This window comes from Haemaphysalis longicornis, unplaced genomic scaffold (assembly GCF_048455015.1).
Source record: "Haemaphysalis longicornis isolate Haplotype H1 unplaced genomic scaffold, Haemaphysalis longicornis Haplotype H1 scaffold_10, whole genome shotgun sequence".
NCBI lineage: Eukaryota > Metazoa > Arthropoda > Arachnida > Ixodida > Ixodidae > Haemaphysalis > Haemaphysalis longicornis.
The window spans coordinates 9,672,765-9,693,319 of NW_027526204.1; the positions used below are offsets into that span (position 1 = coordinate 9,672,765).

Here is a 20,555-nt window from a genome sequence, read left to right on the forward strand (position 1 = left end):
AAACCGCCGCCGCCGCCGTTGGCGCCAGTGTTTCTTGCCGCCTCGTGCCTCTGGGTGATTTATCCACGTATACCTTGCTAGAGAGCTTGGGAGGAATTTTTCCCAGGCCCGTGTTGGCCGATCCTAACAGCGGCAAATAGGTACACAGTAATATAAAATGAGGAATACATCGTGAATTAGCGCATTGATTATTCGAAATCAATTAAAACTCAATCCAGTGCACCTTTATAGCCTTCTTAGGGGGTCGACTACATAGGGGATCGACTACTCGATTACTTTTGGTATCAACGCCAGGTTGATAATTTATTTATTATTTATTTATTTATGAATACTGCAATCCCAGCTAGGGATTTTCGCAGAGTGGGTTACATGAATTACATGAATGCTCAATATGCAAACAAACAAATTTTCAAATGAAACTAGTCAAGGGAGGGCGCCACAGCCCCTCTTTGGCGGAGAGTAGGAGCAACGCCGCCTGTACAGACAATATTATGCAACCGGCTTTGCAGTAAACAACACGAACCCAAGGTACTCACAAGAATAACACAAGGGAAACACTGGCGAATCAGTGCTCCGTACTTCCGACAGCTTTCGCTTTGAGTGGAACTGCTTCAATTTTCGTTCGAAGGCGAGAAAGAAGAAGGCGCGTGCATTAGCGTTCCGAGCTCGTGCCCAGCAGAGGGAGGCACTGCCAAGGCCGCGCTTTCTCGCTGAAGCCGCGCGACCGACAACAGGCGGCGGGCGACCAAGCGCCGAGACCCGTAGTGGCCGAGCAGCGAGAGCCGAGCGTGTCGGCCGCCCAGCGTTGTCGGGAGGAGCGACAAGCAGTGGAAGACGGTGGAGATGCCTGGACTACGGGTCCGCGCCATCTCCAAGCGGCGCTGCCAGGTCGGCGATGCGCCCCACTGGGACGAGAAGGCGCAGGCCCTGCTCTACGTAGACTCCTACGCCGGATACGTGAACCGCCTGGACCCCGAGACCCATGAGGACATCGACAACATTCGCTTCGGTGAGTGATAGAGCGGTAGCAGCAGAAACACCAGTGGAATTACCGTAAAATACCGATCAAGCGCCCCCACCCATGAAAGCGCCCCACTCTCTTAGTATGAGTATTTCGAGTTTTCGCGCATTACCAAGCAAGTGCCCTCCCCTCTGCCAACCACCCGTTGATGGCCCAAACCAGTGAAACCGAAACCGCCCAGGAACACTTATGATTGCGCTCTTGTCTAAACCAGAATCCAATCCGAGAACACATCATCATCATCATCATCATCACCAGCCTATCTACGCCCACTGCAGGGCAAAGGCCTCTCCCATTATTCTCCAATTGCCTCGGTCCTGTGCCGAGAACACAGGGTAGCCGTTAATACCGCACCCGCTCGCAATTTTGTTATTGTCATCTGACATAGCCGAATGTGTTTGTGACTTTGTGACAGCAGTGGTTCATGACATGCATTCGTAACGACAGCCACAAGACACTCGAAGATTCTCGAGAGGCAAGAAAGCCCTTTTGCTTTGTTGCCTCTCACTTGACGAGTACACCTTATTCGGCACCTCAAAACTGGACAGTAGATGGTGGCAAGAATGGATTCTCTGGCAAACACGACCAACAACGCGGTTGACGGTAACACGGTATGAGTTGCTAACAACGCTTGCGCAAAGAGGGGCTTCACAGTCTTCTTCATAATTGCTAAAAATGTGTTTCTCTCCTATGCACTGCATTTTTTTTCATTTCAAAGCGGGCTAGGGGTGGGGGGCAGTAAGGTTGGTCAACATTTACATGCCGCCACAATCAATTATGGGGCAGTTCCGATGAAGGGCCCCCTCTCCAAAATTCTCTGAACTATTCCCACTTCTAGGGGGGAGGGAGAGCGCTTGCTCGGTGTTTTAAGGTAGCAGAGTCCTCAATGCTTACTCTGGTTTGCTAAGGTAGTGTCTATTATCACGGTAATCGTGAGAATTACCGGCAGAAATTTGTTACAGCGGTCGCCTCTGACTGGCTAAGCACGCCAGCCGGATGTTCTCTGGGGCAAATATTTCCTGATAAATTATCACAGCTTCTGTGGCGCTGTGGTGTAGTATTTGCTTTTAAACCAGAATGCTCAGGTTCGAGTATGGCAGGGAAAAAGTTTTTCTTGTACCCTTCGGAATATTTGAAGTGAGTCGCTTATTGTGATTTTGTTAATGCTTTTCATGTTATTGCTATGTCAAGAGATCACGCACAGGATCTTTAAAATGGGTTGGATTAGGTTCACTATATGTTGTGAACTGCGTCGTTGGGCTGGGTTAGGTAAGTTTTGTTGCAGTTGGGCTGGATTTGGTTAGGTTGTTATACTTTCGGTTAGGTTACGTTTGGTTAGGTTAGGTTCAGTATGGTTACGTTGGGAGATAATATTATTCAGCGAATTTTGGGGCAGTGAGCTTTTATAGAAACTGCCATGAGAATTTCGCGCAGGTGGTTCTCACAGCTGCCGTGAGATTAGCCGCAGCCTAATAGTAATATTACTAGTAATGATTCTTTTGATGAAAACAACGGACATCGGGCAGGAATTGTAAACGTCACCCGGATTTAACCTCGCAAGAAGCAGATGAAGGGTAGGCGAGTGGAAAACCACACAAAATGAGGGGCGAGGAAAATAGATACATGAGCTGTATCAAGCTTACGCAGGATGTGCCAGCCCCGTTCAGTTAGCAAGCACCCTCCTGCTTTTTTTCTTTCCTTTACTCTGACTGCAATGATCACGACACGTAAACTGGGTTGCGGAGTAGAGCACTGTACGGGCCAGATTTTAAGGCCCGTGGGGTGCTCTACTCCTGGCCCGGGCGTCCACAAGCCAGCCTTGCCCGAGCCCTACCTGGGTCCACCGTCTCAAGCTCAGGCTCAGCCCGGGCCCAGTCAGTCATTTTAACATGAAATTAATTTATTCCGGGATACACAAAGATTTCACTCACGTCATTATCCGTCACAGAAGTGACGCATGTAAAACGAAGCAAGCGGCCTGTAAAGGGTGCGCCCCTTCACGATTGGTCTTTTTGCAGGGATGCAACCTTTCGTACTAAAGAGTACGTTATACTTTGGGTTGTTTGTTTTCGGGTTTTATATTAACACGGAAGTGTTTTATTCCGGGGTACCCCAAGATTTCACTGACGTCATATCGGTCACGGAAATGACACCGGTACACCTTTGCCGAAGCGACCCGCCAGCAAGACGTCGCTCGCCAAGCACACCCACAAGACAAGCGCCGACCCGCACATCATGCTCAGCTGCAGATTTCGATGGGCATTTCATTTTCGTGTTTTACCGATTCCTATGACAGAGGAATCAACCCAATTTTTCAGCCTAGGGGGGCCGGGTGTGCGTCCGTGACCAAGCCCGGGATTAGACGCTGAATAAAATTTGTTTACTGTCATGGATTGAAAGGCAAATTAGGGTTAAGTTGCGAACGTAGTTTAGCGTCCATCGTCTTCAGTTCACCTCACATCGGCGTAATAATATCTCGTATTCTTACCCCCCACACATTACCTTTGATGACCAGATCCTTGGCAACGTCACGTGGTTGTCTTGGTAACAAGTTGGTATTATGAAATGTTTATGAGCGGTGTTTCAATCCACGAGTATGTACGTGCACTGAAATGTTTTGCCAGGAGTGGTTCCTGAGCGGGGCTGTTTCTCTAGCGCGGGAGTTCGATTGCGGCCGCATCTGGAAGGGTGCGACATGTAAAACAGACGTGTACAGTGGCCGTCATAAGTGATTGGAACAAGGATTTGTAAATATATCACAAAATATTTCTCTTGTTCGCTTTATGACCGCAATCACCGGATAATAGGAAGACTTTTTATTAGGGAGATCTCATTTAAATGCACACTAATGCAGCCAGACAGTTTTCGAAAGAAGAAATTTTTGTAAATTGACGAGACCGTGTCCCAATTGCTTTTGACAGCACCTGCACATAGACATAGGTGCAGAGCTCCAAGTTGTCCGAATTAATGCCTTCCCTGCTTCGGCCTTCCTTGTTATCGTATCTTTGGCATGTTATACCCAAAAATATAAAATACACCCAAAATACCCGGAAATCTTAAATCTAAAATATAAAGTACATGAAATTTCATTAACGTTGCAGTAGAGTGACTTATCAAACCTAGCAAAACGCGTTTTAAAAGAATGCGTAGAGATAACACCAAGAATTTCGTGGAAATAAATTCAGAACATTCCTTTAAATGGTTTTGTACATCATTTGGGAAATAATAATGGCCGGGGCCATACATTCAAGCCCGAGCCTGGCCCGGGTCTACAGCTTCGAGCCCGAGCCCGGCGCGGGACCATGGCATTGAGACCGACCCGGGCCCGCCGATAAACGCTTCGGGCGGCCAGACACGGCCCATAGGCCGGGCCGGGCCCGGACTTTCGGGTCAGCCCGGGCCGGTGCAGTGCTCTATGGCAGAGCTCTAATGGACATAGCTCGGAGGGCTCCACTGATCGTCGGCTTATAATCCAGATTCTGGTTTCCCATCGATCGTCCTACCAAAAAAGTATAAGAACGTGATTCTCCTTCAAGAGCTCACGCCAGAGCAATAGGAGCTTGATGTGGGCGTGTTGGTTAAACATGCTTAAGAAACAATAGCGCAAAAAACGGGACGAAGGAACACTGCAAATAGGTGGGCGCCCGTCTGTTTGCAGTGTTCCTACGTCCCGTTTTTTGCGCTATTGTTTCTTAAGCAGAAACTAGCATGAGCGTGAGTTGCATCCGGTTGCAAGTGCGCACAGGTATGCCACGTTTCCGTACAGTCAAGGCAGTGTCCCAAGCGACGTTTAAGTGCGGAATAATATTGTAGTAACATCAGGACATACGTCGTATCTGCACAGATTAGGTTGTTGAACGCGTTAAGTGAAACTTCGGCTTATTGGCTAAAACAAATCTGCACTGCGGGCGTCAGTGTGCTTGCGGAAAAAGCTCGTGTAAATTCCCGGGCACGCTCTATGCGTGCAGTGCCTTGCTTTGCGTGGTCGTCACTAGGAGCTAATACTGTTTTGCCTGAGTGAGAATGCCGCAGATTTTCTTTGCTGAACTTCACTGCATATCAGTGAACATGGGGCATTGGAGAGAAGACAATATGTCGTACATACGCGTTTTCCCTCTTGTGTGCTCAGAGGGCACCATTCCGTTCGCGATCCCGGTGGCGAACCACAACAACAAAATCGTACTTGGCCACAACCACTACGTCAAGCTGACCGACATGAAGAAAAAGCATGAGGAGCTGATCGCCATGGTGGAGACGGAGAACGCCGACACCCGCCTCAACGATGCCAAGTGCGACGCCGCCGGAAGGCTCTGGACCGGTGCGTGAGGACTCCCATGACGGGACGCCAATCTTATTTTAAAAGGGCCATCAAGACAAAATACAACTTTGATTAATTTGAATGAACTAGACTGTGGTAACTCACTCAGCGCCATTCCAGCTACGAAAGACATTTAATAACAACAACAAAACATGGCGCAGCTCGCACTAGCTGTGCAAGGTTGGGGAAACAGCAGAGCTGGCGGCTCCTCTTAGTTCGTTGCACTTCATATCGATTTCTGAACTTGCCGCTGAAAGGTCTCCATGACTGGTAGGCCCGGGCAGCTTTGTCCACAGGTTTTACACCTCTCATAAAGTGGACCGCAGTAGTACATGCTAGAACCGGCGGCAAATGGCTTCGCGAACTCGGCGTCTGTAGCGAGAACTCTGAATGTTGTGGGGAGCGCCTTGGCACGACACCTTCTGGCCTAGGGGGTGTCGCCCGGAGCCCCTGCCATGGGCTCCCTTCCCTCGCCCTCCTCGCCTACCGTGCGGCCCGGTCGCCGGAGAGATGGCGCGAGTGGACGGGTAGGAACGGGCGGTGGTGCGGAAGAGCCGCGCGCGGAGACTCGGACTCGGGAGGCAGAGTGTTTTGGTGTGTGCGTGTGTGTGCCCGGACGGGCGACAGCGTGGAGGATGTAAGTAAAGAGTTCTTTCACGCAACCGCAGTGTGCCTCATTCCTTGGCATGCCGTAGAGAGAAGGCCCACAATCTTCAGGCGCAAACGCACGTGAACTGGCGAGGAGAACAGCACGCCAGAGATCACGCCACTAACGCAATCGCATAGAAGACGGTTTCATAACGCCAGGGACCCAGGTTAGATTCCGAATACGGGAAGCCTTTGCTAGTCTCTTTTTGTTTCATGCGGCGGCGGCCCTTTATCTTAGGTTCTGCTTAATGTGAAGGGGGCGGGTCGTCGCTTTTTTCGTCCTTTTATTATTTACTTTCAATCTCCCAAACCGACACGTGCATTTGCCTTCCCGTCTCGTAATGAGGCGGCCTTGGAAGGCGAGATGGAATGGTTATTGCACGCTATGGGCGCCTAGCGTTGAAAACTCAGTAACCGAGGAGTTCTATAGACACCTGTACAGTAGCCAGGGCATCCAGGATAGTGCCGAACGAGAAAGTAGTTCAGAGCAGATAGGCATCCCACCAGTAACGACAGAAGAAGTAAGGAAGGCTTTAAAAGAAATGAAAGCGGGCAAAGCACTTGGTGAAGATCAGATCCCAGCAAACCTCTTGAAGGATGGCGGGCAAATTCTACTAGTAAAACTGGCAAGCCTGTACACGCAGTGCCTAGTGACCGCGTGTACCGGAATCTTGGAAGAAGGCGAACATCATCCCAATCCATAAGAAAGGTGACACGAAGGACTTGAAAAATTAGACTGTCAGTCGTCTACAATGTACTTACCAAGGTAATCGCTAACAGTTTTTCTGCTACCTTAGATTTCGGTCAACCTAAAGAACAAACCGGGTTCCGTAAACGCTATTCGACAATAGACCATATTCACACAATCAATCCGGTGATAGAGAATTGCGCGGAGTATACTGAACCTCCATATATAACCTTCATAGATTATGAGAAAGCATTTGACTCGTTTGAAACCTCAGCAGTCATTCAGGCATTACGGAACCAGGGTGTGGGTGAGCATTATGTAAGAATACTAGAGGATATTTACAAGTCTACAGCTACCATCGTCCTCCATAACGAGAGCATTAAAATACCTATAAGGAAGGGCATCAGACAAGGAGACGCAATCTCTCCAATGTTATTCCCAGCATGTTTACAAGAAGTATTCAGAACGTTGGATTGGGAACAGGTGGAAGTAAGGGTTGTGGAGAGCCTTGGCGCACCTTCTGGCCTAGAGGGTGTTGCCCGGAGCCCCTCACCGTGAGCTCCCTTCCCTTGCCCTCCTCGCCTGCCGTGCGGCTCCAGGGCCGCAAGACTTGGGAGAGGGGGTGCCCGAGAGATGGCGCGAGTGGACGGGTAGGAGCGGGCGGTGGTGCTGAAGAACCGCGCGCGGGGACTCGGACTCGGGACGCAGTGAGTGTTTCTGGTGATGGTGTGTGTGTGTATGCCCGGACGGGCGACAGCGCGTTGGAAGATGTAAGTAAAGAGTTCTTTCACGCAACCGCAGTGTGCCTCATTCCTGGGCATGCCGTAGAGAGCAGGCCCACAGGGTTAATGAAGAATACCTCAGTACCCTCAGATTTCCTGATGACGTTGGCTTGCTAAGTAACTCGGAGGACGAATTGCAAACCATGTTTACGGCACTGAAAAAACAGAGTAGAACCGTGGGCCTGAAAAGCATTATGCAGAAAACTAATGTAATGATCAATAACCTCGGGACAGCACAGCGATTTGAGATAGGTGGCGACGCAGTGGAAGTGGTAAGCGAATATAAATACTTAGGCCAAGTTGTAACCCCGGATCCCCACCATGAGGCAGAGATAATTAGAAGGATAAGAATGGGGGGAGTGCATACGGCAGATATTCTCAGATAACGAATGGCAGCCTACCATTGTCACTGAAGAAGAAAGTGTATGACAGTCGCATCTTAGCGGTACCCACATACGGGACAGAAACTTGGGGGCTCACAAATGGGAACAGGTTAAGCGCCAGGCACAAGTGGAGGAAGTAAAACAGACAGGAAAGGGGCGCTTTTACTTTTAAAGGGCTCTGTTTTACTTCCTCCAGTTGTGCCTGGCGCTTAACCTGTTCCCATCATGAAGTACCAACTAGCTCACATCGACACATTAATTCAGTTCACAAATAGGGTTCAACTTAAATTGAGAACGACTCAGCGAGCAATGGAACGGAAGTTGATAGGTGTAACATTAAGGGACAAAAAGAGAGGGGAGTGGGTAAGGAAACAGACGCGTGTTGAGGACATATTAGAAATTAAGAAGAAATGGACGTGGGCAGGACATGTACTGCGAAGGCAAGATAACCGTTGGTCATTAGGGGTACAGAGTGGATCCTTAGAGAAGCCAAGCGGGGCAGGGGTCGGCAGAAAGTTAGATGGACAAATGAGATCAAGAAGCTTGCTGGAATAAATTGGTCGCAGTTTGCACAGGGCCGGGATAGGTCGAAATTAATGGAAGACGCCTTTGCCCTGCAGAGCGCGTAGATGGCTGGTGGTGGTGATGATGATGATTGGCGCCTGGATTCGTTCTTAGGTTTATTTTTTTTTTTGCTCTTCAAACTAATCCATTTGGCTCTAACATTTGTGAAAATTTGTATCCTGTGTTTTTTTCTTGTAGGTGTTGCGCAGCGCGTGCCAACACAACCTTTTTTTCTCTCCAATTGGCTACATGCTACTGTTCCCCGCCGCTGCTAACCCTCTACGCCTCGGGGCTCTGGAGTGGCACAGTTGTCAGGTTACCGGTTTCACGGAGTAAAGGCCCCTTGTTCGATTCCGGGGAACCCCCCCACCACATTTTTTCCTCTTGAGGCGCGCACTGCTCGTGGGCTCCTTTCTTCCTCGCCACTTTCTCTCGAGAACGAAGCGTTCCTAGCCTAGCATTTTCCCTTCTCCATTTCGCTGAAGATGATAGTTTTCTGTAAACGATTCACTGGGGAACTGAAAGCTTCAACAGCCCTGCTGTTACTAAAAATGCATGAAATATGGAAGAACTTTCAAATATTGCGCCACAGTGACGTACTATAAGCTCGAGTGACGTATTATGAAGCACCACTAGAAACAGTTATCAATGTGTTAACGGTGCGTTAGCATTTAAGTGATGCGATCAAGAAAACTAGAGGCCCCACCCCAATTGCCCATTCATGTTTCTTGGCGGCGGATTAAGCCGGCCGCTAACCGCACGAACAAGATGCTGTGACGTCACAGAGAAGTTGCGGGGAAGTCACCACTGGTTCCTCGGTTTTCTTTGATACCCCAATTATTTTTTGAAGTTTGAGATAAAGTTGGCACCAGAGCTTGAAATGGGGCTAGTTGGTTTCTTACTCGGAACATTGCTGGCGCTAGGCGGGACAAGGACGACGAATAACACACAACTGGAGCGCACACTACCAACTGATTTATTAATCACAACAAACACAACTTATAAAGGGAAAATTCAGATGACGTGAAAGGTGGAGTTGATCAATCTCGCTGAATTGAATACAATATTTGTTATGCGCATACGCTTGCCTACGAACTGTCAAGTAGTGCCATCTCAGTTGTCGACAGTGCAATTGATGGCGAACTGATACCGTCTTTTTCTTTTCGGAGCTTCCCATATCTCGCGGGTGATCGTTTCTGAAGATTCAAAGAGGATCGTCGTGCTTTCGAATTTCGCAGAGCACCCATGTCTGGCGCAGTGGGCAGCCAAGTGCCCTGGGGCTGAGACTTGCTTACACATATTGTTGTGTTCTCTGAGTCGTTCGTTAACGCAGCGTCCAGTTTGGCCAATGTATGCCTTCTTGCATGACAAAGGTATCCTATAGACAACCCCCGAGCAGCATGCGACAAACTTACTCGTGTGCTTAATGCCACATCCTGTTTGTTCAGCATCTCTGGTTTTGTTAGTCATCTTGCACAGCATTTTTAGTTTTTTGGGAGCAGAAAAAAAAACCGGGACATCATGCCTCGTGCCAACCTTCTTTAACCTGTGGGAAAATTTGTGGATGTACTGCAGGACTATCGGCCGCTTCTTTGGTTTTTTGCTGTCTTTCTCTTTGTTAATCTTCTTTAAAGTTGTTAATCTTGTTAAAGTTGGCACCATTGTTATGAAATAGTCTTTCTAATGGAACAAACTTGTATTTTGTCTATACAGCCCCTTAAGGAATCAGGGGTAAATTGTCTGCGCGTGTTCGCCATCATCTCCATGGGGAAGTATTTCAGCATCAAGTTTAACTTTGATCAATATCTTGGGGATCGCCGGACTCTTACGGGTTTCAAATTATCCGGCGCTGCTTCCCCTAAGGTGGCGTCAACTAATAGAAACTGTGTCGCAAAATATATGTAAAAAAGAAATGGCCGCTTATCTACTTTCTGCCCGAAAATGTCTAAAGACGGTAGTTTTTAGCACCCGCTGCCACGTAAAACACTCTCCTTTTCGTCCTTTCAATAAATTTAATTGTGCTGTATTGAATTGGATTGGATTAGAAATCGTTTTAGCAGCAGTAAGCACTCTCACGGGTGATTTACGGTAAGAACGATCCCCAATGCTTCGCCCACTCGTCATGGTTCACTTCGTGGAGATGCGTGAATTTTTTGTCTGCTTTTATCTCGCCTCTCGTGGACAGCGTTGTCAAGGTGTTCTTTCTTTTAATTTGTCGTTGTGAAATCCAGTACAATGCGTATCAGACTGAAAGAGCGCTGGTACTCTGGGTTATGTACATGTATTTTGCCTCAGATGTGCCTTCGTCGCGCTTAATAAGGTAGACAAGTATGAGCCATGGCAGCAGCGTTGGTCGTTTGTAATGGTATTTCCTTAAGATACTTCTTGTACAGCTATTGTTTCACCTGTTTTATGGTCTGGTGGTTGAAGCGAGTGGAGACAGACCGACAGACAGACAGACAGACAGACAGACAGACAGACAGACAGACAGAGAGCGAAATTTCCGCGTTAGCTGCCGCAAAAAAGGCACGCATTTAAGTTTCAGCATATACGCGTCCTTGCATGGCGGCTGTCTACACAGTTACTCATTTTTATGCCTAAAAAGAAAACGCAAATCCTGTTTTAAAGCGAAGCTTGTTATGCCTTGCTAATGGCGTCCATGTACGAGCAGAACGCACTGCAGGAAAGCCAAATTTATATACACAATGAATTTCCCTGGACGATTACTACAGCGGGTTTCGGAATCGAACATGGGTCCCTGGCACGGAGCAAGAATAAAATAGGAGGATAAACTGAGCTTCCTGGGGCAGCCTGATAACTTCCCAAGTACTTGGCGAACGTCACGTTTCCGGCATCTCGCGGCAAGCGAAGTAAGTACGCGGTCATCTCCACGGCCGGCGCGCGTTGTGTTCGCGCTCTCCCGGTCCAACCCGGCCGCGGCATCGCGTCGGTGTTTCGCCGGGCCGCCGAAACATTCCGTGGCAGAAGCAAGAGTGTGTGCGCTCTTCTGCGCTTCCGTTGGCTGATGAGCCCGCCTTCGCGATTAATTTTCTGTCAAATTAACCAGCCGTTACGTGCGAATAAAAGGGGCATTAGTTTTTAATGCGTAAGCAATTTTGCGCGAGCATAAAGCCCGAAATACAGACCTGTAAACGCAAAAAAAAATGTAAAACCCGTAAACGCACGACCTTATCTCGCATGCGATGCACTCGAAGCGAGTTGAGTGCACCGGCCGATTTATTGGTTATGCGACAGTGCACTGAAAAGGGCCAGCATCACCGACGTTGGGGGACGATGACGCGCGCACGCGCACGCGCGCGCTACTTCCGAGATAAACGCGCGTTCCCCGCGTCGCGCAGCAGCTCGAGCGCATAGCTATCACGCCTTGTCGCGAATGCTGCAAACAACAGTATAGCTTTAATTACATGCAACCAGGTGCCGCTGTCAAATTGTTCGCCGCCGCAGCTGCGGAGCTCCGTAGGTCACCATAGTCATCATTGTGACATTATGTGGTCGCTCGATCGCGCCGGCCGAAATGGGCGTTTCCTCCTATATATTCATGCTCCGTGGCCCCTGGCGTTACGAAGCCGACGCCTACACGCTCGCGCCATTCCGACAGGGTCGAAGCAGTTTAGATGTTCTCCTTTGACTCAGACTGCACGGGGCAAAGCTTCGCCTTTTAAACATCTTGATTGTAAGAAAGGGGCTTTGATTTTTAAAGGCGATAGTATTTATTGGGCTATTTAAACGCGATAATTTTTGTCTGTCCGAAAAGCGACGGCGGGGCAGATCGCTCAGACCGAATTCCCTCATGGCGCGACGGCCCCGCAAAACCGTATAGCTAATCATGGCCGCGGAGTAGGCTGACGTAGCCGGAAACAAAACGTTTGTTTACCTCCGGCAATGCAAACGGTGGCGGGCGAGCCGCCGCCGCTGCTGGGCCCGTCGGGTCGGGCCGGCAGGCATCTTCCCGTGAGCTTCGGTTCTCTGGCCTGTGGTTTCAGCGCACGTAGTGCACTAATCAACGAACAGCGTGGAACTCATCAGTGTGGAGAGACGTGTATGAATTGTAAAAGCAAGTGATCATCGTATATAGCTAGGTGGACAGCGGGACGGTAGTTGGACTTGCAGCCTTTTCGTACTTCTATCGTGGTAAACACGCGTAGAGTACGCAGGCGTCCGAACCATTAGAACATTGCGCCTCTGAAAAGAAGCGAAATTAGTGGGCCGTGATGCGAGTGTTGTGACTATTTGTGGTTGCGAGTGTTTTGATTATTATTGTGATTAAAGCAAGCGTGATTATTTCTTGGTGGAATAATGTTGAAAACAGCTTTCTTGAGTTCGCTATTTTCTGCTCCACCCGCAACCCGCAATGCTTTCGGAATTGTTCTAGGTTAGTAGCATGTGTTCTATAGTGATTTCTACCTGGTTTTTCACGGTCGTGTAAAATAATTTTCTTTGACTGCGAATGGTTGATGCACCAAGGAAGTCGTACAAGTCGCGTACCAGCTCCGCTAAGCGCAGTCGCATCATCGGTCATCGCGAGTGCGAACACCGCCTCATCGCGGACTCGCGTCGCCCAACGTCGCGAGATGAGGCGAATCGCCAGTGGGAATTGGACCTTAAGAAAACCTCCAGCGTGTTCACCTTGCGAGGAGCATGACGGGAGTGGGACAGCATGAGAGGTAAGCGGGAAAGCAAAGGGAGGCATTTACTTGGCAAATGTTGACGAAAGACGATAATCTTCGTCGTCATTTGCCACGTCCAAGTCGACATTTGCAACGAAAGGAGCACATACGCTCCAATTTTTTAATACAACTCCAACGGAAATAAATGAATGAATGAATGAGTGAATGATTGAAACCTTTGTTTTATGATCCCCTAGGGGCCATAAGACAGGCAACCTAGGGGTCCCCTGTGTTGAGGGGACACCTAGGTTACCTGTCGTGGCTCCCTCGGCGGCGTCGTTAGGATGGGGCTTCAGGTTGTGCTTGATGAAGGCGATGAGGGCAATTTGGTCTTCCCGTGACGAAAATACTACAATGGCTTCTTTTCCTGGTCTTTCGTTGCAATTGCCGAATAGGTGACGCTAGTTCAGCACACTCTGGCATTCCGAGCATCGTGGGACTGGTCTTCCTTTGTAAAGGGCCATTCGTGCTGAGGTTAGGAGGGTATCCGTTTGCGCCTGCCTGACTAAGACCTATTCTTCTTTGGTTAGGTGTGTGTGTGTGGTTTAGGGTAAGCTTGCGGATTGTGTCATATATCTTTCAAATTCAGTGTGAGGGGGTTGGGTGCGATGGGATCTCTCTAGGGTTGGATGCTGTTGCAGGGAGCCCGAAGTGCTCTTTCGCGGGCGAATCAGTTTGCTCTTACCCAGCACGGCCAGATACTCAACTGTGCCTGATCGGTCCTTGTACCTTCTCATAAAGCGCGCATGCGGTGGTGGGTATTCGGATACGTGAGCATGCCTGTTAGGAATCAGTGTATATGTTCAGAGGCTCGGTTTTCTGTACGTCTTTTTGGATGGCTTGGCCGATGGCGTTTATTTCTTCTTCAGTGCTCTGTGTGCAGGGGCAGGTGCCCGTTGCCTTAGTCCCTTCGATTTGGACGGTGACCCATGCCCATTGGTTCGGTTGCTGGCGTCTGTGAAGATGTGTCGTTGATTTGGATTGCGTCGTATTTTTTTCGTTAAGTGCGTACTACATAAGTCAGCCTCCGCAACTTCCTGGTCTAGCACTAGTCTTAGTAATACTACCTGATGCTTGTCTAGGTAAGGGTGAGGCGAAGGTAACCCCCTTCTATTCATTTTAATATCTCTGAATGCAGCACAGGTAGACATCTTTTCTCTAAAAAGGGCAGATGAACCACCAGCGTGCAAACACTGAGGTTTATACCCCAACATGTCCTGTGTGAATGTCCTTACAATACTCCAAGCGTACTTCACTTACGCACACCCACGCAGTCATATCCAATTGACCCAACCTTACTGGCTCTCGCCTCCTCTTTCGAAGACCATCTAGGTTTAGCGCGGTACATAAAAAACTCACAGGGCCCGCCGCGGTGGCTCGGTGGCTAGGGCGTTGTGCTGCTGAGCACGAGGTCGCGGGTTAGATTCCCGGCCGCGGCGGCCGCTTTTCTGATGGAGGCGAAAAGCAAAAACGCCCGTGTGTTCGAGATTTCGGGGCATGTTAAAGATTCCCAGGTGGTCAAAATTAATTCGGAGCCCTCCACTGTGGCGCGCCTCATCGCCTGCGTTGTCGCCGCGTTAAACATTACAATCAATAAAAAAACTCAAGGAAGCAGAGTTTAGCATTCAATGGATTGGACCGGTAGTAGGGGAGTCTGAACCGACGCTGGTGTAATGAATTAAGTTCTTTCTCTCTCTCTCTGGCCTGCAATTGTTGCAGCAGTGGTGCTATTAGCACTCCGTACACCAATTTTTTTTTTAAAACGTAAGCGCCTGTTGCCTGGTTCGCAGGTGAATATGGTTCAATATCGAATGATATTCCTAAGGGCAGTGTATTCTGCACGTCAAGAGAAACCTTGGCATTATACTGTAAATGGCGTTGGTTAATGCTTCCTACTTCGACTGGACGTTTCCCTAGCAACGGCGCCCACGGTGAAGAGCAGCCGCTTCACGAGCAAGAAGCCGGCAGCGGCGCGAAGTCAGCGCGACCGCTGCCAGCTCAGTTTTAAGCCACCTGTCTCCTCACGCGCCCGATCGTCTTCTTTTCCTCATTTATTATATCGCTCCTGTGTTGGCGTATCGATGGTGAAATTTTTTGCCGACAGGGGCCTTCTATCGCTGACGCAATAAGAGACAAACTGACACAACAATTGTAGGTTATGCAGGTATGCCCTTGGCATCCGCCAGGTATTATTTTTATCGTGCTTTAATTCCTTGTGCAGCATTTCTTGTTTCTTTACTTGCTCTTCCGGCTTATTCCTTCTTTGTGTTTTCTGTACACGTGATTCGCCCTTACACTGCAATATGAAACCCCGCGTACACCGCTGGCAGCCTTCAAAGAGGAGCGCATGTCCCGCGTGCAGGCACCGTGGCGACCGAAAAGGAGCCCGCCAACGTGGAGACCGAGCAGGGCTCCGTGTACAGCGTGGAGAAGAAGCACGTGCGGAAGCACATCGAGCGCGTCACGCTGCCCAACGGCATTGCCTGGTCAGCGGACAACAAGAAGATGTACTTCGTCGACTCCATTCCCGGGAAGCTGTACGTCTACAACTTCGACCTCGCCAAGGGCGACATCAGTGAGTGACACCCGCGCCCTCTTTTCTCGCCACAAAAGTCTATACGTCCGGTTATCTCGCTATGCATTCGGGATTTATTTGAACTTGCATGGTATCAAAAAAATAAACTTGCCATTGTTGTCCATACCAAACATTCATTGGATTCCCCCTCCGTCACCCCCAAAGAAAATGAACAAAATGAGTGCAAGGTGTGATGTAGAATTGTGCCCCAAAACGAGAAAAATTGAATGGCCGTAGCACTGAGCGTGCACACTCCCTGCCTTTTTCTAAAGAAAGGTTACGTGTGGTTTTTAAGCTGCAAAGGCTATATATAAAAGGGGGAGGGAGTATATAGAGGATTCTTTTAATGTCAGCAATGCACAATGCCGGGCTCAATTTCAAAACATCTACATTTACGAAACATTTTAAAGCGTCCACATCAAAAAATAAAAATGAAACAAAATAAACTTAGACGAGAGGGAGAAAAAAAGCGTTTGTTAGAATGCGAGAGCGAGTCTTCAGCGGACCTCCAGTCGGCACACTATTTAGGACGTGGAGAGGGCATCTCATGCCTCACACCTCAGGGCCTAGTTCAAGTGGAGATGTCTACCTAGTTCAAGTGGAGATTCTTGACACCCAAAAAGCTGTCGCTATAATAGAAGTCTATTCTGCGGAAGCACACACACACAAGACGTGTCCTGAGTTTGCAGAAAACGTCAAGCGATGCCCGCGGTACGGCAGCCGTTCGATTTCGAACGTTTTGTGAAGGCAACATTGGGTGCACGCGGATGGTTTTTCCAGGCCAACAGCGTAGAATGTGTTATACCGTAAACACAGATGTCGCAGTCGCTGGAGTCGTATGCAGCATTCCACATTGTCCTTACGTTGTCCTCCTCCCAGTAGAAGAAAATTTCTTCAGTGGAGCGTATGGTTATGGTTCTCACGGGATAGCTGGCTCGAGCACATCTCAGGGCAATAAATGAGGCCACGAAATGAGGTTGAACAACCTCTTCAATATTTAGGAACTTCTGCCAGGACGAACGTTTTGAATTGCTCTTATTTTTTGACCCACAGTGTACGGCCTGTTCTAACGCTGAGACAAAGAGACCGGGTTCACTTCCGTTACACTTGCGAATCAGCCTTGCGTGAAGAGAAAACTTTTTCGCAACGGTGATTTAATGGGTGCACTATTTAAGCATACATTCAATACATTAGAGGACTGAAATGCACTAAAGAGGCTATTTGGGCTTGTTGGTTGAACATACTTAGGATACGAGAGCTCAGCTGGAACACGGAGACAAGGGAAGAGATATACAAGCTATTTTAGGAGCCTTACAGAGATATAAACGCACACGAGCGCTCGTGCGTGTCTATACCTCTTCCTTTGTGTCCATGGTCCAGCTGCGCTGTCGTATCCTAAATACATTAGAGGACGTACGATGGCGGAATGGGAGAGGAGGCGAAGGAGGCAGTAACACTGAAATGCGGTTTGCCCCACTTCAGCAGCCACTTCAGCCACTTCAAGAGAGACTTTCAACAGCCAAGAAAACAGTCTCGTTTTGGGAATGGTTTCTAAACTGTATATCACATTCATGCTATTGACGAGATAATTAAAAAAATTCGCGCATCTCCACGAAGTGAATCTTGACCAGTAGGCCAAGCACTGGGGATATTTCTTACGTAAATCACCCGTGGCATTGCCCACTCGCGCATGTAAAGGACTGATAACGCGTGTTTACAGTATATACAGTTCCAATCCAATCCAATACAATTCAATTTAATGAAATACAATTCATTTTAATTCAATCCAATCCAAATCAAATCTAACCAAGTCTAACCCAATTCGATCCAATCCAATCTAATGTTCCTCGCGCATGCGCAACACTGTGTACACGGACGGCAAGCCCCGGACCGAGTGATGTCCTAAGTTGCTTCAGCCCTAAAATATTGAGAATATAACAAACCCTTATAACATTTATAGAGGCGGAAAAATGTCTGCAGTTTGACTCGGTTTCCACTTACGAAGTCATAGAGTCGGTAAGATACGTTGGCTGTTCTGAAATATACTACGGGTGCGCAGGACATATACGGCTTCATCCGCGAACTAATAAGTCCCCCATAAGGAAAAGGGACCGACAAGGGAACACAACTCTTCTAAATTACTTACAGCCTTTCTTGAAAATGCGATCATTAAGCTTAAGTGGGGAAGAACGGTGGTACGAATAAATGAGGAATACCGGTTCCCGAGTCAGCTTTGGTTTGCGGACGGTCTTGCCTTACTCAGTCAAACCAGTAAGTATTTCCATGCCGTGTTAGTAGCAGGTTTAAAAATAAACAATATACTTTGAAAGTTATGTTTAATACAATGCGAAGGAACACAGGAAAGGAAATACTTGAAAAAGTCAGTAATTACATCTGTCTTGGGGAAGTAATGAGGGCTGTTCGTTACCATGAAAAGCAAATACCCGCACAATATGTATGGGGTGGGCTGCAGTCGCTAAGAATTGATACCCTGCGCAATAACCTTCCTTCTTCACAAAGAAAGATGGTACAAAACTTATGCGTTCTGTCGCTATAATACATATGCGCTCTGGCGCTAATACAGTAAACTCCTTGAAAGAAAGCTTAGATCGGCCCAACACACTATGAAAAGAAGAATGCTAGGCGGTCGCACTTGGGGATACCAAACAAGCTGCGCGGATTATGGAGCAAACCCGCTTGTAAGACATTTCCAGTTCAAATTACGGAAAAAGGAGGGGCGGTGTTGGGCAGGACATGCATGCGTATGAAGGACAACAGGTGAAGTATTTGTTTACGGAGTGGCTGCAAAATGGACTGCAAATGAAATAGGGTAAGTGCAAGGGCTCGAGGGAGGTCTGAAATACGAAAGCTCGGGGGAAAAGGTGGACTCGGCTAGATCACGATACACGTGGCCAAAAATCTTCGGGCGAGGTCTAGGTCCCGCAATGTACACAACCAGGCTGCTCTTGGTCTGGTCATTCTGTCTTGCACCATCGTTTGGTGATGGCTCATAGTCTCGAAGGTACTAAAAAAAGTAATTGAGCTGAAAGTTGCAAACTTTATTCGATATCCTTTTTATGATGATCAACAGGTAACCAGAAGGTCGTGGCGGACTTCAACCACCCCAATTTTGCGGACCTGGGTTATCCCGACGGCATAACCATCGACCAAACGGACAAGCTTTGGATCGCCTGCTACAACGGTGGCCATGTCGTCAAGGTAGACCCCGCAACAGGTATTCTACGCCAGCACCTTCACTACTGGGATTAAAATTTTGCTGAGTAACAATGCAGCTTTTCTGGACATAGAACACAGTGCTGCCATCTACTGACACAGCTGCGAACTCCAGCGGTAAACATGTAGATAGATGTTTCAAATGTTGATTTTAAAAAGGTTGAGCTGGGAGTCGCGTTGCGTGCGTAATATCCAATTAAAGGTGAAGTAGCGCCATCAGGTAGGGCACGTGAAAGCACTACTTGAAGCTACTGTTAGCGATTCCGTCCATATGCGTTGGAGCTATGCGTTCAAATCCCAGTGTCACGCTCGCGTTCTAACAGTGGTATGAAAGCAACTACAAAAACAAAACGCTCTCCCTCCTGAAAGAATACGGCGTCTCCCATCTTGCAGGCTCCCTCGTGCAGAAGATCAAGATCCCGACGCAGCTGGTGACCTCGCTGTGCTTCGGAGGACCCCGTTACGAAGACATGTACGTCACCTCGGCCTTCATCGGGCTGCCCCGCGACCAGCTGCAAAGTCAGCCCGACGCGGGTGCTGTGTTTAAAATCTCGGGAATTCCCGGAGTCAAGGGCCTGCCGGCAAATTGCTTCACCATCTGAACGCGAGGGCGTTTGCTCTGGTCGACGGCGAAAGCTGTGTGCGCGGGTTATCGTTGTGGCCCATAAGAAAGCAATACGCCATGAATTCAGAAGCAATAAAATTGTGACGGGCTTACAATGACCCATTGCGGTAATTCAATCGCGGCGACAGCGTTTCCGCATCTCAATGTTACATTGGGTTTGCTTTGCGCGTGTGACTGGAGCGGCGTCCATTTCCAGGTATGTACAAGCCCGGCACTTACTGCATTTACACAGCGCCATGTACTGGGTCACTTAACTGAAAAACCCCTTCCATTGTTTAGAGCGGCTGCTAAAAGATCTGCGCTGTTCGGTCTATGTAGCCTGCAATAAAAAAATGAGCGCGGCTTGCACTGGTGGTGCAAGTAAACAAATGTAGCGCAGCAGAAACACACGGGACGAAAGAATACACACGGACGAGCGCTCTGCAAGGCTGGAGAAACAGTAGGGCTGGCGGCCCCTTTGCCTTGGTGCGAGTCCCAGCTGTTGCACTTCACGTGAATTGCTGAACTTGTCACTAACGGTCCATGAATGGCAGGCCTGGGTTGTTTTGTCCGCAGGCTTTCACATATCTCCCGAAGTGGACCTCGTTCGCACGCGCTAGAACCGGCGGCACCTGCGGATTCCCGAACTCGGCGTCTGCAGCGCGAGCTGTCCTGTGCTGCCCACCTCAGGGCGGACGCACGTGGACTGTTTTCTTTGCATTTTTTGCTAGCTCCTCACGTGGCGCAGGCACACGCGCTAGCATTGACGACGCAAGGCGCTCCTCGTTAGGCGCACGCTCACGTGCGCTCGGTTTTTTTGCGAACACATTTTGTGGTGAATTTCATGGGTTGAATCCCCGGAAATGCTACATTTTCCCAATTTTTTCGCTGTAAAATGTTCCCTTGGAATTTAGGCCGGCTAAGAGGCGGGGCGCGGCATATCGACATGTTCGGTTAACGTTCTCCATCGCGCTGGAAGCGCCCGTCTTGTGCATGTATCTTGGAGCAGAATATTACGCTGCTCCAGCGTGTAGAATCTTCCTACGCATG

The 20,555-nt window shown here is 48.8% G+C and overlaps 1 protein-coding gene across 1 annotated transcript; it reads left to right on the forward strand.

Annotated features, from left to right (window-relative positions):
• The first annotated feature begins 781 nt into the window (after positions 1 to 781).
• LOC144157595 (regucalcin-like) lies at positions 782 to 19,605 on the forward strand. Its single transcript, XM_077688433.1, has 5 exons — positions 782 to 1,009; positions 5,151 to 5,339; positions 15,455 to 15,667; positions 18,759 to 18,902; positions 19,295 to 19,605. The coding sequence occupies exons 1-5, from the start codon at positions 844 to 846 to the stop codon at positions 19,501 to 19,503; spliced, it is 921 nt and encodes a 306-aa protein (XP_077544559.1). The 5' UTR covers positions 782 to 843; the 3' UTR covers positions 19,504 to 19,605.
• The last annotated feature ends 950 nt before the right edge of the window (positions 19,606 to 20,555 follow it).

What these genes read in the sequence shown, in the direction of transcription:
- LOC144157595 (XM_077688433.1), top strand. Translation starts at nt 844, where the DNA reads ATGCCTGGACTACGGGTCCGCGCCATCTCCAAGCGGCGCTGCCAGGTC. An exon ending in CGCCGGAAGGCTCTGGACCG is followed by an intron (nt 5,340 to 15,454) that starts GTGCGTGAGGAC and finishes TCCCGCGTGCAG; the next exon opens with GCACCGTGGCGACCGAAAAG. An exon ending in CCTCGCCAAGGGCGACATCA is followed by an intron (nt 15,668 to 18,758) that starts GTGAGTGACACC and finishes GATGATCAACAG; the next exon opens with GTAACCAGAAGGTCGTGGCG.